The sequence below is a fragment of the Channa argus genome, chromosome 19, assembly GCF_033026475.1.
Source record: "Channa argus isolate prfri chromosome 19, Channa argus male v1.0, whole genome shotgun sequence".
Classification (NCBI taxonomy): domain Eukaryota; kingdom Metazoa; phylum Chordata; class Actinopteri; order Anabantiformes; family Channidae; genus Channa; species Channa argus.
In genome coordinates, this window is record NC_090215.1 from 10803528 (window position 1) to 10818473 (window position 14946).

At 39.6% G+C, this 14946-nt stretch overlaps 1 protein-coding gene across 2 annotated transcripts; it reads right to left on the bottom strand.

The window, feature by feature from the left end:
* Positions 1-10328: 10328 nt before the first annotated feature.
* gdap1 (ganglioside induced differentiation associated protein 1) lies at positions 10329-14918 on the bottom strand. Of its 2 annotated transcripts, none has more exons than XM_067486902.1 (6): positions 14702-14918; positions 13662-13851; positions 12987-13160; positions 12637-12731; positions 11694-11808; positions 10329-11603 (listed from the first exon to the last, which is right to left on the bottom strand). In XM_067486902.1, exons 1-6 carry the CDS (start codon positions 14858-14860, stop codon positions 11254-11256), a joined length of 1083 nt encoding a protein of 360 aa, XP_067343003.1. In that variant the 5' UTR covers positions 14861-14918; the 3' UTR covers positions 10329-11253. The 2 variants fall into 2 exon arrangements, with proteins under 2 accessions (XP_067343003.1, XP_067343002.1); XM_067486901.1 differs by having other exon boundaries at positions 10329-11606; positions 14702-14916.
* Between the last annotated feature and the right edge of the window lie 28 nt (positions 14919-14946).

The window sequence follows — 14946 nt, forward strand, 5'->3', positions numbered from 1 at the left end:
ACTGAATAAATCGGCATTGGGAAGGAATGGCTTAGATGGCAGTGGTGTATCATTTTCTGAGAGGACTGACTCAGAGAACTGAAACACAGCACCTACAGATTGTTGGTTTGAGTGCAATTCCATATCAGTGCAAATGTTTGTTAGTATAGCAATGCCATCCAGGAGTGGAGCCCTAACACCAAACCTCCAAAAACATAAAGCCCCTGATGCAACCTCCTGTTTCTCACCTTGAATGCCATGGAGATAAAACAGAGGTAAACATGACTAATTCTCAGCAACATGTGTCATTGATTTCTATGAGACACTGCACCATTATTTGAACTTTTAAATCTGTTTTTTATCATTCTGGGACCTGAGCTAAAAAGTCAGGATCAACAAATGACGTATGACTGGAAACTCTGTAGGTTAATTTCTTTCCAGAGCTGCAATGAAACCCTTATTTTCATGAGTTAAAAAGTGTTATGCATGTTTGTGCCTCTAAACACTCTTCCCAAGAGCCAGTTATGCTCTCCATCTGTACTGTCTCCATCTAGTATCAAATGCTTCCTTCTGTCAGATATGAGTGGAAAATAGATACAGCAAGGTCTTTTTCTCTGAGGGAATAAAAAAGGAGGCTAATAACGAATGGAACCATTTAATGTTGAAGGAGTATGTTTTGATATTGCTCTGTTGGCTCTGCTGGATAAGGTGTGTGATAAGGTGTGTCTTGTGTGACCGTAACTCCTTTAGGACGCACACACCTCATTTACTTCTGATGCTTCCAACTTCGCATTCTTTTATGTTCATCATGCAATACAATACTGTTAAGTTGCTCTGAAGCCCTTTGAAGGTTCGATACAGGTATCTATAAATGTATTACATATTTAAATCATTTACTGTTGTATAAAACCATGTGAAACTAAAAATTATTTTAAAGACCACCTTTTTCCACAATGTTCATTTTATACAAGTAACTTTTTTAGAAAGTAGTACATTAAGTGCCAGTTTCTCTTTTGATGAAACAAAGCAGATCCTCATCGTCCACATGTTGATTTGGCACAGTTTTATTTTTACGCCGGATGCCCTTCCTGACGCAACCCTCCCCAATTTTTAACAGGCTTGGACTTGCACTGCACAGCTGGGGAGGGGAATGGGCTGTTAGGGGTTCAGTGTCCCAGAGACACTTCAACATATAGCTGGATGACTGCCTTTACCAACTGAGCTACAGCCGCCGCCCTTACAATACTCTAATAACTGCAATATACCGTGTTTTTTCTTTTTTTAGAAAAACTGAAATTGCATGAAGAAAACACCATATCAATATTTTTTCACACCCTTGCTCTCCTAATCCCAAATTGGAGTGGATGCCACTAAAAGTAGAAATCTTAAAACCTGCCTAAAATTGTGATCATCACCCAATTCAATTCGAGTACCTTTACAGAACCTGTAAACCTGCACATTATGGACAAACGTACCTACCTGTAGGTAGATATATTCAGTTTTTCATTTTTCCAAACACAGAAGTTGACTTGAGTAAAAATTGGCTCACTTATTCCTACTGTACAGTAGCTGAACGTTCTGAAGAACGCTGTTAAGGTAAACTTGGGTTGAGATTATTTTATTACACTGAGTTTGATCACAGGCTGGATCGATTTCCAACACAGCAGCAGTTGCTCCCATAAACGTGAATTAATGTCAGCTTCTGTGGTGGAAATCGGAATCGGCAGGCTTCAGTCCAGAGCAAACCACCATGTAGTTTGGCTTCAATGTCCTCTCCTCCTTAGGTTTGGCCAAGAACTACAACAGATACTGCCATCAACTACAACGTTATGTGTAAAACAAATTGATAAGGAGACTCATACGATTCATTTCTTGTCCATAAACCCTGATGAACAAGAAATGAATCTTGTGAGGAGGCCAAGTGGCTATAATATGCAACAAGGTCTTGATCTTACATATGCAATGTGCCTGATGACACCTTACAGGAAGGTGTTCAGAACAAATTCATTTGATCATTTCACTTGCCCTTGTACAGTCATGGTTAGCACCTAATTTCCCTGCCTGTGGACTTTAGATTGAGAACTCAGCAGCAGGAAAAAAACTTCTCTCCACTTGGCTGGTGTTAATGGGTTCAGGCTACTGAGAGAACACAGAGCGCTCTAATCCTCCATAGTTACAGCCATGTCAATAAAACCCTGTGCCATTTAATACCAGTCTTTGTAACAAAGAAATACTGCTGAGACACATAGCCAAATGAGAAACTTTAAAAGGCCTTTTTATTTTCAGTTGAGGCAGCATTTTCTAGTTTTTATTTTACAAGTCAACATAATTGGAATTGACGTCAAATAAACAAACGCAAAAGAAGTGTGTGTGGATCTCTTTGTTACTGGTAGTAGAGATGGCACAGTGCAGTTTTTCTTGTCTTTTGTCTTTTGTGTCTTTGCAATAACTTTAAACAACCAGAGTTGTAACTACAGAACTGTATTAGACATGTTAAGCGTAGCATTGACCTTTTCCATCGCACCAAATAAATAATGAAACAATTGGGCGTCTTTGATTTCTCGTTTTGTTTCAATACTCCAAGTGCAGGGAACATTAAGCTCTGGGATTGTTATGATTTTCTAATTTCTATTGATTTATGTATTACTTTGTCTTGGATAATAGTAGCTCACACAGAAACTTAATATTTGGTTGTTTGTTTCACAGCAGTAAGTCATTATGTGCATATCTACATGGACTACAGCTGGGTCCAGAAAAGAAAGGCTGCAAAATCCTGCAGCAGTAAAGAGAAGGATAGGTTTCCTGGGAGGCCGTTGTGAATGTGAATTGTATTGCAGTCGTCTCTCTTTTCATTTCCTTTGCTCCTCAAAATACTGCACAGCACACCTTCTGTTCTCCACTACTACAAGTTATAGTGCACCGCATCTATGAAGCAGATCTCGCTTTTTTATGGGAGGTGCTGTGCCGGGATGTTTCTGTGGCAATGAGCCAAGGCCACCAAACACAATCAATGTTAATGATATACAGTAAAATAGGAGCTCCTTCGGTTGCTTTTGAATGCTGTGTGGCTTGGTGGATAGTTCGTTTTGAAACAAGTGTTTCTCATTATGTCGAGTATTGTGCTTGGCAAGGAGGCTGCAAAAAATCCTGCCAATGCAAAATCTTGCTTTCCAGTGCCTGCTTAGAATACCATATATAATTTCACCTGTTATCCTGCTCAATTCTCAGACATAATCCACACAGTCAGCATGTTTTTTATGGTTTTTCAAGTTTTTTTTTTTTTTTTTTGGTTAAGTGTCTTATGGCTGATACCCTGTGAAAGAAAGTGCTTCATGCACGTACATCAGCATTGTTTTTGTCGCGGTTCAGAGCATAATATTAAGATGGTCTTTGTCCCCATGTGACCTCAGTCGTTTCAACTACTTTACCATAATGCACTTAGTATCAAAAACATCAAGTACAATGCTGAAAAACAGAAAAAGACCTACTGTAAGTCTCTCCTTTTGTTTGCAAAAGAGCATGACCAGTTTGGTATTGATCTTCAGTTGGTTTGGAAATGGTCTGAATATTTAAGCTTTGTTCCATCTCTGTTGTTACACTGTGTCTTAAATGGGTCTTCTATTTTAATAGCAGTTCAAGGGTAGCACTTTAAAACATAATACATAAATTTTACTGTTTACTGATACTGTTTCTCTCTCTCACACACACACACACACACATTTTGGGTGCATTGGTTTTTGAGTCTTCCCATTGCCATTGAATAGTACTATAATAGTACTAATAGTACTATAGTACGCTCTGTTGTATGGGACGAGCTGTGTTAACTGTATGACTCAGCTGATATTAATCAATTCCTGACTTCAGTTTTCTTTGCTGCCTTATGATGTTGAGTTTTTACATTTGTACAATGTTGTACGGTGTGTACGGTGTGTTTATGTGTTCAATTTAATAGAAGAAGGGAACAAACATTAATATGTCCTTGTAAAAAAATAACGTCTTAGTGCAATTAATAGCATTATTACAAAAGGAAACTGATTTTCCAATGAGATCAAGCAGCATTGTCTGCTTGCATGCGTCGTTTATGACTCGGGGCTTTGCTGCATTGATCTGGGGTTGCGTAGACTAAACTCAGCACAAATCAATACAGTCATTTTTTTCTCAGTTTCCACTTTGTACTGTATAGTCAGCAAAGACATACCAGATCGTCCTCACTGCACTTAAACGATTGAACCACTTACAGTAAGACTACACGGGTCTACATTTGAAGTTTTTCCCCCACTAACACGGCCTCATTTTGAAAATATATGCACTCAAAACAACACATATTTGTTTTGTGTTTTACCAGAAACGCATTGTCAGCAGGAATGTCACTAATGTTTTTCAGACCATATCAAGTGCTACTTTAGCAGTAAAGCTCTGTGCCAAGATAATATTATAGTTTGATAATAACTGGGCATATTGAAATAAATATTATAGTCCCCTGTCAGATTTTAAAGTTAGAATATAACTACAAGCTGTATGTGCTTTTATTTAGATCATTTCTTTTTAACCAGTAGTCTGTATATATCATTACATGCTGGAATGTCCTTGAGCAGTAGTGGTTAGTGCTGCTGGCTCCCAGCTAGACGGTCCCCTGTTCAAATCCCTGGCTGCCTGTGGACTTTCCGTGTGGAGATAGCGTGCTCTCCTCGTGCTTGTGTGGGTGTCTTCATGCTACTCCAGCATCCTCCTACAGACTTACATGTTAGGTCATTTGGTGAGTCTAAATTGCCCATAGCTGTGAATGGGAATGTGAATGGTTGTCGGTCTTTGTAAGTCTCTCTGTGTTGGCCCTAAAACAGAGTGCCGTTCTGTCCAGGGTGTACCCTGCCATCCGATGACAGCTGGGAAAAGCTCCAGCTCCCCCTCAACCCTTAAACGGATACAGTAAGAGGCTACAGATAATGGATGGATGGATGGAATGTCCTTAGTGACCAAATCAATTTATAAAGCAATGCTTCACTAAGAGTTCAGAGTCCTGGACAGCTCATAGGAAATTAAACTATATTGCTGATGTTTCCTTTGTCTGCCAAAAATCAAATATAATACCTGGGATAATCATTTCTGCTTAATGCAATCCCACAAAGCCTGTGCTGAACAGAGGGACAATTTAGACAGTTGTACTTGATATTTCCGTAAAGCCACGACAAAATCATTAAGTACTTAGTACACAAGCTAAAAACCTGTTGTACTAAAAACCTCTGCTACCAGCAGAAACAGTAGCACGTAAACACGTAATTCTTTTCTCCTGCCAGCAGGGCTTCACGTAATGATTCCATATTGTGCATTGATGTTTAGCGCTACCGCTGCACACAACAAACCAGTTTTTGGCAAGAGAAGAATCCGATCCCTTGCTGGCTTCCCCTACCAAATGGGAGCAGATTGAACCCAGGTCCTGCTATTGGTGGCCAGGTGCCTTTTACCAGAGTGACACTAATCAAGTGTCCTTGTGAGTGTGCAACTGCCTTACATGATTTATTTTCATGGGGTGATTAAAAGTTAGGCTGACTGGCACTGACACATTTTAACAGACGTTACCGTGTGACATACTCATTAGTGGCAGTTAGTTTACCTTCTGTCCTTGGCCTTTACATTGACTCTCGCAGCCTTAGCAGATGACAGGTGCCACATAACACTTTTGTTTATCTGTGAATGTCAAACCCTATTCGGGGGCATGTTAGAGGAAGTATTTTTAAAGCAATAGCTGGGCTCCTTATTTGCATCAGATGTGTCTATAGGCTTTCTGAACTGCCTGTACACTTTCTCCTTAATGATCCAAAATTTAACACCACCTGTCAAAGCTGTACACTTTCCTTGCAAGCAGAAATGAGCTTAAAGTCCTGGAAAAATTATTCCTCTCCTCATCTCAGATCTGCACTGGTATCGCTGTGGTTGATTTTCATGACAAACCCCCGGTGTACAAAAAATTCATTAACACAATAAAAACCCAGTGGTGTGTTTGACTCGGCCACATCTGGCCAATTGAACAGAGATTTATAATGCAGCAGGTTTGCGTTGGGTATCATCTCTCTTGTGCAGCAGTGTTTATGTAGGCCAAGTTTAAATATTTGAGGAGCACATGTGGGGATGAATGGTGGCACTGGATTTCATCATAAAGCTGTGAAGAGTGAGCCAGCGGGGGGTCGTTTTAACACCAGTGTCAACATCATGAGAGCCCACCTCGGTCGACTCAGCAAACACTATATCGCAGATGCTCTGAAAGGTGACGCTGCTTTCTGGAAAGGTCCGGTGGTTTTCTCAGAACACTTACGATGGTGCCAACAAACTTTGGCCATCCTAATTCTGAGTAGAGTGTCCAAAGTAACCTTAGTGGGAAAAATAGGAGAGAAAAGAGCCGGACAAAGGTCTGATACAGCAACAGTGCACATCAGACAATAAAGAGCATAACAGCTGCTGCTCCATTCACTGAGTTAGTCCACTCTGCCGTGTCATTTCTGTGTCTATTGTGTCATTATGTAATGTCACTGTAGACACAAGGAACAAATGAAACTCCTCATCTTCTCTAACAGCTTTTCCATTTGTCTTACCCAGCCAGAGGACAAGAGAAATTGCAGATGTGATGAAGAATATTGGATGATGCTTCGTTCCTCTGGTTTTTATTACAGTTTTCCCTCTGTCCATGACATTTCCTACAGTATATCCCTTCTTTCCTCAAATCTGCTAGCACTCACATCACTGTGTTTAATTGCATTGAGCATCTGTCGAAGTTTCCATGCTCCCCCTTACTCTGTTGCCGAAGTAAGAGCCACATCAGGCAGGGTTCTTTTTTTGCTACTGCTGTGTGGGTTTCTGTTTACCCAGCCTGCCTGTCTGTGGACGTCCAACGCAGCTCACACATCATCACCCTACTGTCCACCTGCCTCGCTCACTGCAAACAGAGAAGTTTCAGTCCAGCAACAAAAGCCCGCTCTGAGAAAATAACCATTTCATTTAAGAACAAAATGTATTGAATAGTAATGATAATTAGTCGTCTTTTGCATATTAGAGGTTTTAATTTCTTTCCATCTGTGGGTCATTTGCCTCAAAGATTCATGATTTTTTTTTTCTTTTACTTTGTTTCACTTGCCTTGACTAAGGTCCTCTCACCTGTCGCTGTCTTTTATCTACATAAATCATTTCAACTCAGTGTTTATGACTTCTTTGTCACTAAGCTTTTTTATTTCCGTCCATCACTCTCAGCCAACCACAAACACTCTACCACAAGCCATTATCTCTCTATATACTTTCTGATTGTCTGTCTAAGGGTGTGCATTTCTGCAGGGGGGGTTCTATGCAACGCTTCCTTTCCTAAAACATACATCTTACTACCCCACCCGTACCCCTGATGTAGACGCTTACTACTAGGAAAATCAAAAGAGAAGAGCACAGTTCATAAGAAAAGAAGGTTGAAATGGGAGAGGGAGAGGGAAAGAATTAGTGGAAGACAGTGACGTCCTCAGACGTGGTTGATTTTGTTTATTTAAATGGCGCAAAGACGTGGTGTACAGCTCTGTGTTAGTGGTCTGACCCATTGCCAGTCACCATCTCTAACGTACACCATGGGGGTTTAAAGACGCTCTAAATGGGAATACAAATAATCTACCAGTTGGGCTACAAATTATGGTTCAACAGAATCTTTGGTACTGTGCTGACTCAATGCTAATGCCACATCATCAACGATGTCAACTGCTGCATGGTGTCTCACTGGTATTGTAGAACCTCTCGCACTGTTTGGACCTGGCTGGCTGGGGGTCTCAAGGTACATTTTGAAGCTACTGTGCATGCACCTGGAAGCTGTCAAACTGTTGTCCATCTCACAAGTCCAGGTCATTGTTCATCTAAGTCAGCCCACAGTCCAAAAGACCACCATAACCCTTCAGGTGGGGGTCTTGTTTAAAATAAATCACCTCACCTTTTCAACTTTCCATTTGGTTAAGCAGGTGAACAGACAAAAAGGATCTCTATGATGACAGCAGGCTTATGGTTCCACCTTCAAACATGGTCTTACACTTTTGCCTTTTTGAGTCCTTCAGACAATCATCTAAAGCAGTATATCTCAATACCAGTCCTCAAAGACCCTACTTTGTTTTTTCTCCCAACCACACCTGTCCTGCCTTCCACAGATTACCTGGATCAGGTGTGTTCATTTAGACACAATTTTGGATGAGGGTGGAATGGGGAAAGACAAAGTGAATTGACATCTTTGAGCTGCTGACTGGCAGAACACACCTGATCCATGCACTGTAATGAAGAGTGGGTAGTTATAAGACAAACAGAGCAGGGGTCCTTCAGGATCTGCATTGAGAACCACTGCTCTACAGTATTGTGACCCATTGTTAGGCTTTTCCATAAAAGCATCATGATGGCTCTGCTTTCCTAAAACTTTGTAAAATTTGTTAAATTACAAGTTGTGACAACAGGCTCAGCACATTTCCAAGCTGAGTTCACTGTTGATCACATAATTGCAACTTACTGATACAGCTTGAAGGGCTCCAAATTAGAGATTTTTACAGTAGTTGCCATCACATCACCTATAATAAATGTAAACCTATCTTATTCAAACTCCCTTTATGAATCTGGCCCCCAAAAAATATTTAGTAGATGTGTCCAAGTCCCTAACTGATCTTAATCCTGCAGATTGCAATTTGGAGATGTCACAATTTAAACATTTCAAAACTTTGTTTTGCCCGGTGAATTATTATGATTGATAGTTCAAGTTCAATGAGGAAACTTGCCTCATATAATGGATTTAAGAGAACTGCTAAGGCCGGTATCCCCATATCAGTAAAGCCAAGCAAGTGAGCATTTTGTATAAACATTTGAAACATGTCCTTTAAATATCTTTCCGAATTTATCAAAAATGTCAGAGCCTCTTATAAACATGTGACGCAGTGTTTAGAGCAATTCAAATATTTTGTTGTAAGTTTTTGGCCAAGTTTTTGAGAACTGTTCAATGATACAGTAATAAGGTGACAGCTTTCTCTTATGTTACATGATATATTGACTCTGCAACAAAGAAATAAATCATTGTTGTTTTGCAATCTGTGTGCAAACAACTTTATCCAATTATTATGAACCACCTGTTGGATTTTAAACAACTGAATATCAAAATGTCAGGACCAATCATTTGTACAATACCTGAGCCTGTCCAGCTCCAACAAGAGGTTTATTTTGTCAGCTGGCTGGATCACTTTTGGCCGCTAATGTCACCCAACATGCAGCAGTCCACACAAAAATGCATTCATGCGAGTGACAGCAATGCTAAAATGATATGCATAACAGCCTGCATATTGTTAAAAGAAAAGCATTGGGTTTCAAAAAAAAAAAGGTCATTTGGAACCTGCAGACTCATAGTGTTCTTGCCCCATCACTCTTAACTATAATTCTCAGAGAGAGGACTGCTGTTTGGAGAAACACTGTCATCTAGTGGGAACTACCATGCATCTTTACTCCCCTTCTTTCACTGATATACAGCATATTGTCAAGTATAATTATCTATCACAGTTATTAGGCTTTGAAATCAATCTTATCATGTCCCATTATAGAGTTCCACTGGAATGTATTATACATATTAGCATACTGTGTTACTAAAAGTTATCTTTTTGTGGCGTTTCTGTGGTAAACTTACACCATGGATTCAGCAAACAGTCCTCAGTAAGGGATCTGTGGGAACAGAACCCAAGGATTTAAGATGACACTTGTCAAAACAGGTGGATTGGTTTATTTGTGTTTAAAGCATGGCAACAAAAAGATATATGCATTTAATCTTTATAAGTTTGATCATTTCTCCCTCAAAGTGACACCTGTGTGAAGTAATCCTGTAGCAACAATGATGTCATTTTGGTTGCTATTTACAAGGGAAAGATTTTCCAGAGCTAACACGCTAGTATGAGGTTGTGCTCCTTTTGACAGCTCAGCTCACATGTGGCTTTAACACGTGTAAGGCATTTCTTTGACAGCTACACTCCCCAGCCCTCTGACCACTAAAAACAAAGGCCAGACTTTGTTGAAAGGTCTAGCATGTGTCTGTTTTATGTGAGGCTGGAACCCATGTGAAGACGAGTAAAAATCAAAGCTTCCCATATGTTGAATGTCAGCCTTGGCCTGAACGTACTGACTGGGTAAACAAAGTACTGTAGATTCAAATTTGCACTGAGACTCCCATAACTGTGATTAGCTGTCTACATTTTTCTCCTGCATGTTTTGATGAGATCCTGAAATATTTGCCTTATATAATAGCGTGTTCAATGTTGAGTTGTGATTTTTGTTGCCATCCTCAATTATTTTTGATAGACAGGAAATACTGCAGATTGTTTGAGAGCTGTTTAATCTCAGTCAGATGTTGGATATTATGTTCTAGAGAAGGTGTAATTGAGATTGGATAAGCATTCATTCAGCTGTTTTTACACAGACAATGCTTCAAACTATTTTCCATCGGTCATACTGGAAAACATGAGGGCAGGTATGATAACACGAAGTTCCTACAGAGTCTCAAGTCAAATGTAGACACACAGTTTAACGTGCAGTATCTTAACTGTTGGCAAATCAGACAGAAAGCAGGCAGGATATCAAAGACATAATAAATGTAAAAGCTGTGATAAGATTAAACATACTAGACTGTTAATAATGGTTTAAGTACACATAAAGATGTCTGCAATGACCACACTGGTGTTTTTTGTGTCTGGTGTTTGTGTGTCACGCTACAATTATAAGAAAAGTTTATAGATATGTATTTTCAATTTGTGGCAAAGGAATGGTAAATGAAGCTGCTTTTGCATGGCTCATAAAATCCAAGTGCCCAACTGAACAGATAGTAAAACGATTTCATCTTTCAACATAATTTATCCACAGCTACATCAACTAGAATGCAATTCTATTGGGCAGCTGACTCTTGATTTATTGAGTTTGAAAAGCATATCAGATACCATATCTGGGATTCAAAATACACGTTAGAAACACTAGTATGGCCCTTTGTGTCAAACCTTTGGTGTGTAATGCAGCAGTCATTGAGGATTGAGGATTGCTAAAATTGGATTTTGTGCAACCAGCAACACATAAAACAATCAAGGTCTGAAAGTTAATCACATATTACTGATGTCTATTAATTGATCATATTCCGCTAAGTATTTTAATTTGAGAATATTTAAATTTGTTTGTTAATGTAGGTGACATTTTTCTTTTCCACTTTCTTTCTTACCCCCACCTAAATTGTGTTCCAATTCACCTCAACCTCCCTCAGCTGAAGGCAGTCAGCCTCTTCTTCATGTAAAGGAAACCAAGGTATGTCGCTCCTCCCAGAATGCCTATCAGCAGAGTGGTACCGGCAATAACCGGCGCGTTTTTCTTGGCCAGACGAAAGGCCACAGGCAGAACAGCTGAGATAAGGATGTTGTTGACGTGACCCAGAACTCTCCTGAAGGCTGGGCGCTCCACAACACGCTCATAGTATGTTTCCAGGTTGACACGGTTGCCGTTGCCCCAATAGCGACGGGAGAGGCCGAGGAACTTGAGGCGGTGTAAGGTGACTGCCAGGGAGACGTCGGCCATGCTGAAAAACTCTCCGCACAGCCAAGACTGACTGCCTTCTTCTTTAAGATAATGAGGACAGAGAAGCACACATCTTAATATTAGTGTCTTGTGTTGCTTTTAATGGTTTGCTGAGGTGCTGTGGTTACCTGGTGTTTCTTCCACCCTCCTCTGCAGCTCTGTCTCTACCTGGTCCATCACATTTTCCAATTCGTCCAGAAGCTTCTTCAGGTACTTCATGTTGTCATGATCAAACAACTTGGACTGCAAAAAAGATTTTAATGAATGTTAATTCCGATACACATTTTAGACAGAAATGTATGTTTAAACGGTTCAAGGATTTCAGGCTGGCCAGCAAAAAGGGAACAGATTTGTCTGTTTTGCTGCGTGTCTGTGCCTCTGTGCAGCTATTGTTTATACTGTAATCCACATACAGCAATATGTTAGTGGATGATTCAATACATTAAAATATGTGACTTACGTGTCAGAAACTGAGATATGGAAGCTTCTAATATTTTGCTATTTAAATCACAAGAGTTTAGATGTTTTTAGCCATTGCCTCATTTAGTTGTGTAGACCCAGACAGAAATACCAAGATGGTTGTTCATCAAAAGGTAATTTTTTTTCCTGTTTTTGCTAAAACAGCTAGGGGAAAATCTGGTAAGTCAATTTAGCTGCTAAATCTAGTTCTGGCCATTTCACCAGCTTTCACCGGTGTATTAAAGGTACCTGTAGCTGCTTTGTTTTAGTTTTCTTAACGTCTGTACGTGGCAGACAATGGTTTACAGATTACCAAACAGTCCAGCTCCTGCAGCTTCGGCAGTAACACAGAATCTGCTTTGGTTTTCAGCTCTGTTACTTACTGCAGATGGTACATGCTGGTTTAATGAAAAGTGCACTTCAATGGCTCTGATCCCAATTGTACGATGTAAAACAGAAGCCAGCTTCCAGGCTTTATTCAGTTTTCATCAAATATTATTTTATAGTGGTTTTTTGGAGGCAGCATTGGTGTTCCCAATCTTCAGTTATTGTTAGTCATTCAAAAAAGACTAGATTTGTATATTCAGCAGTCTGTAAACTTGAAAAACTCACTTTCAAGCGTCTCTGTTTTGCTATATAAGCGTCTTTTAGCTCTGGGTTCTGCTCGGCCAGTTTTTTCAGCTCAGACTCTGTGTTTCCAATCTGTGCTGTCACACAAAAACATACAAGTTTATTAGTCATGATGAGGCACTCTGTGGTTTTAGGTATTATGAACTTTACTGTGATCCTCAGATATGTAGTATATAGAAATATTCTCTAGATATGTTCTAGAGATATATTCTCTTCCTAACAGTAGCACATTAACAGTAAGAATAAAGCATGCAGTGTATGTGTCCATAAGTACATATTGTAAGAACACTAAGTGATATTTTACTACTGAAGTGCATCTCAGTCCGTCTTACTTCGTATGCATGTGGCAGCATACGCTGGTATGTGTGAGTCCACTGTGATCTCAGGGTGGAGAATGCAGCCATGGGTGTAGGCATCCATTTGCAGTGAATCCAGTAGCTCCCTGTAGTGCTGCACTCGGTGATAGTATGTGCTGCCCTCTTCAGGGACCAGCTTGGGAGTGCCTTCTGGAAATGAACAGTGCATGAAAAGGATGGTTTGTCTTTGTTTCCCTAAAAATCTCCCTGAGTAAACCAAAGCAGGTCGAAGTGAATTCTACCACAGACAAGAGACATATTTGTTTCATTAAACCCACAAAGGGGACTATAAAACACTGAGTCTTAAAACACATCAAATTTTATTATCTTAAATAGTTTCATGCTTACCAGATTTTCTTTCTCTTTAAGGTGACTGGATGAGACCGTTAGAAAAAAGCTATTATGGATCAGTGCATCCCAACAGAAAATGGAAAATGAAATAAAATAACTGAATGAACATGTGATTGAAAAAAAATCAGTCATGCACAATACCAAACAAATGTAACTAAAAGTTGCTTTTTTTAAAAAACAAAACAAGAAAAAAAAGAAAAGTATGAGAAAATGTAGCACACTCTATTCAGCTTATGCTATAGGGTATTGAAATCATTAGTTGACCTCTGGGGCTGTCAGTCATACTTTCTTTAGTCTCACCATTGAAGTTCTGCTCCAGGTAGTCCATGATCTGCGTTGGGTCGCATATGATGTTGTCATTGTGGACTAGAACTGGTACCTCACCTGTAGGATTCAGATGCATGAACCAGGGCTCATTGTGTTCACTGAGTGGTAGGCTCACATCGTACTCTTCACAGTGCAAACCTTTTTCTGCTATGGCCAGTCGCACCTGAATAACAAAAACAATTGCTTTGACTGTAGACATCTCATTGAATTCCCATATATGCCTATTAATTTTTATTAATTTATTAATTTTTAATTAATTTATTAATTTATTTTTTTCTCTTTAAAGGCATTTTGAATTGATGTACAAACAAATCTTTGTGCGCCACTTCTGCTTTTTGCTCATGTGAAATGTTGCACCTAAAATCTCATATAAATGCTCAGAGACGGTTTACATAACAGCCTAAGCAATGCTACTGGCTTCTCTGTTTCAAACTTAGCTGCTTGGGAATCTGACACCAGAGGTTTTATGCAGCCATTGCTAATTTTCTAAATTTGGTAAGGATCATGTTTACCTCACACTTTAATAGGACTAGGACAAGGTTTTCTTTTAAAACTAATGTAAAGACCCATTGAATCCATCAACAACAAGCGCAACTATACAAAGTATTAAATGAAGTAACAACACTGTGTGTTTCATTGCGTGTTCGTAGAAGTACTAAATGGTTTTACTATATGTTCTGTTATGGATATACTGACACAAATCATGACTGGAGGAAAAGTCCAGATCTTCACTAGAACCATCAACGTACGTTCAAGAGATAAGATCTAATGCGGAGCTGTCCAATAAACAGTGGTGCTGAAACGTTGATGGTGACAGTTAAACAAACTGACAGATTTCAAACAAACATAACTAACATAATGTGTTGTACATCAGGTTAGAATTAAGGCAAAGCATAAAAGTGTGGATGAAAAAAAACCTTCACAATAGCAAACATGTTTCACCAGCAACCTGATGAAGCCCATGATTAGGAGCTGTCTACTGGTCTGTGGTGCTGAACCGTTTTACCACCCACCTTCTGAGAATTGAAAGACTGAGTCCAGTGATAAAGCGTTAACTTTGATTCGCTTGGATTTTCAACTTTGTCACATTGCTGATGCGCATCTTTTTCTGATTCCTTCTCGACGAGAGCAGCTTTCTCATCTTGGTTTTCAGAGCTGATTTCCGACGCCATTTTATCTGCTGGTAGACTTCTGTGAGGGGACAAGTGAGGGCCGTGCAGCAATTCACAGTCAACATCATACACCCCCTACAGGCTCG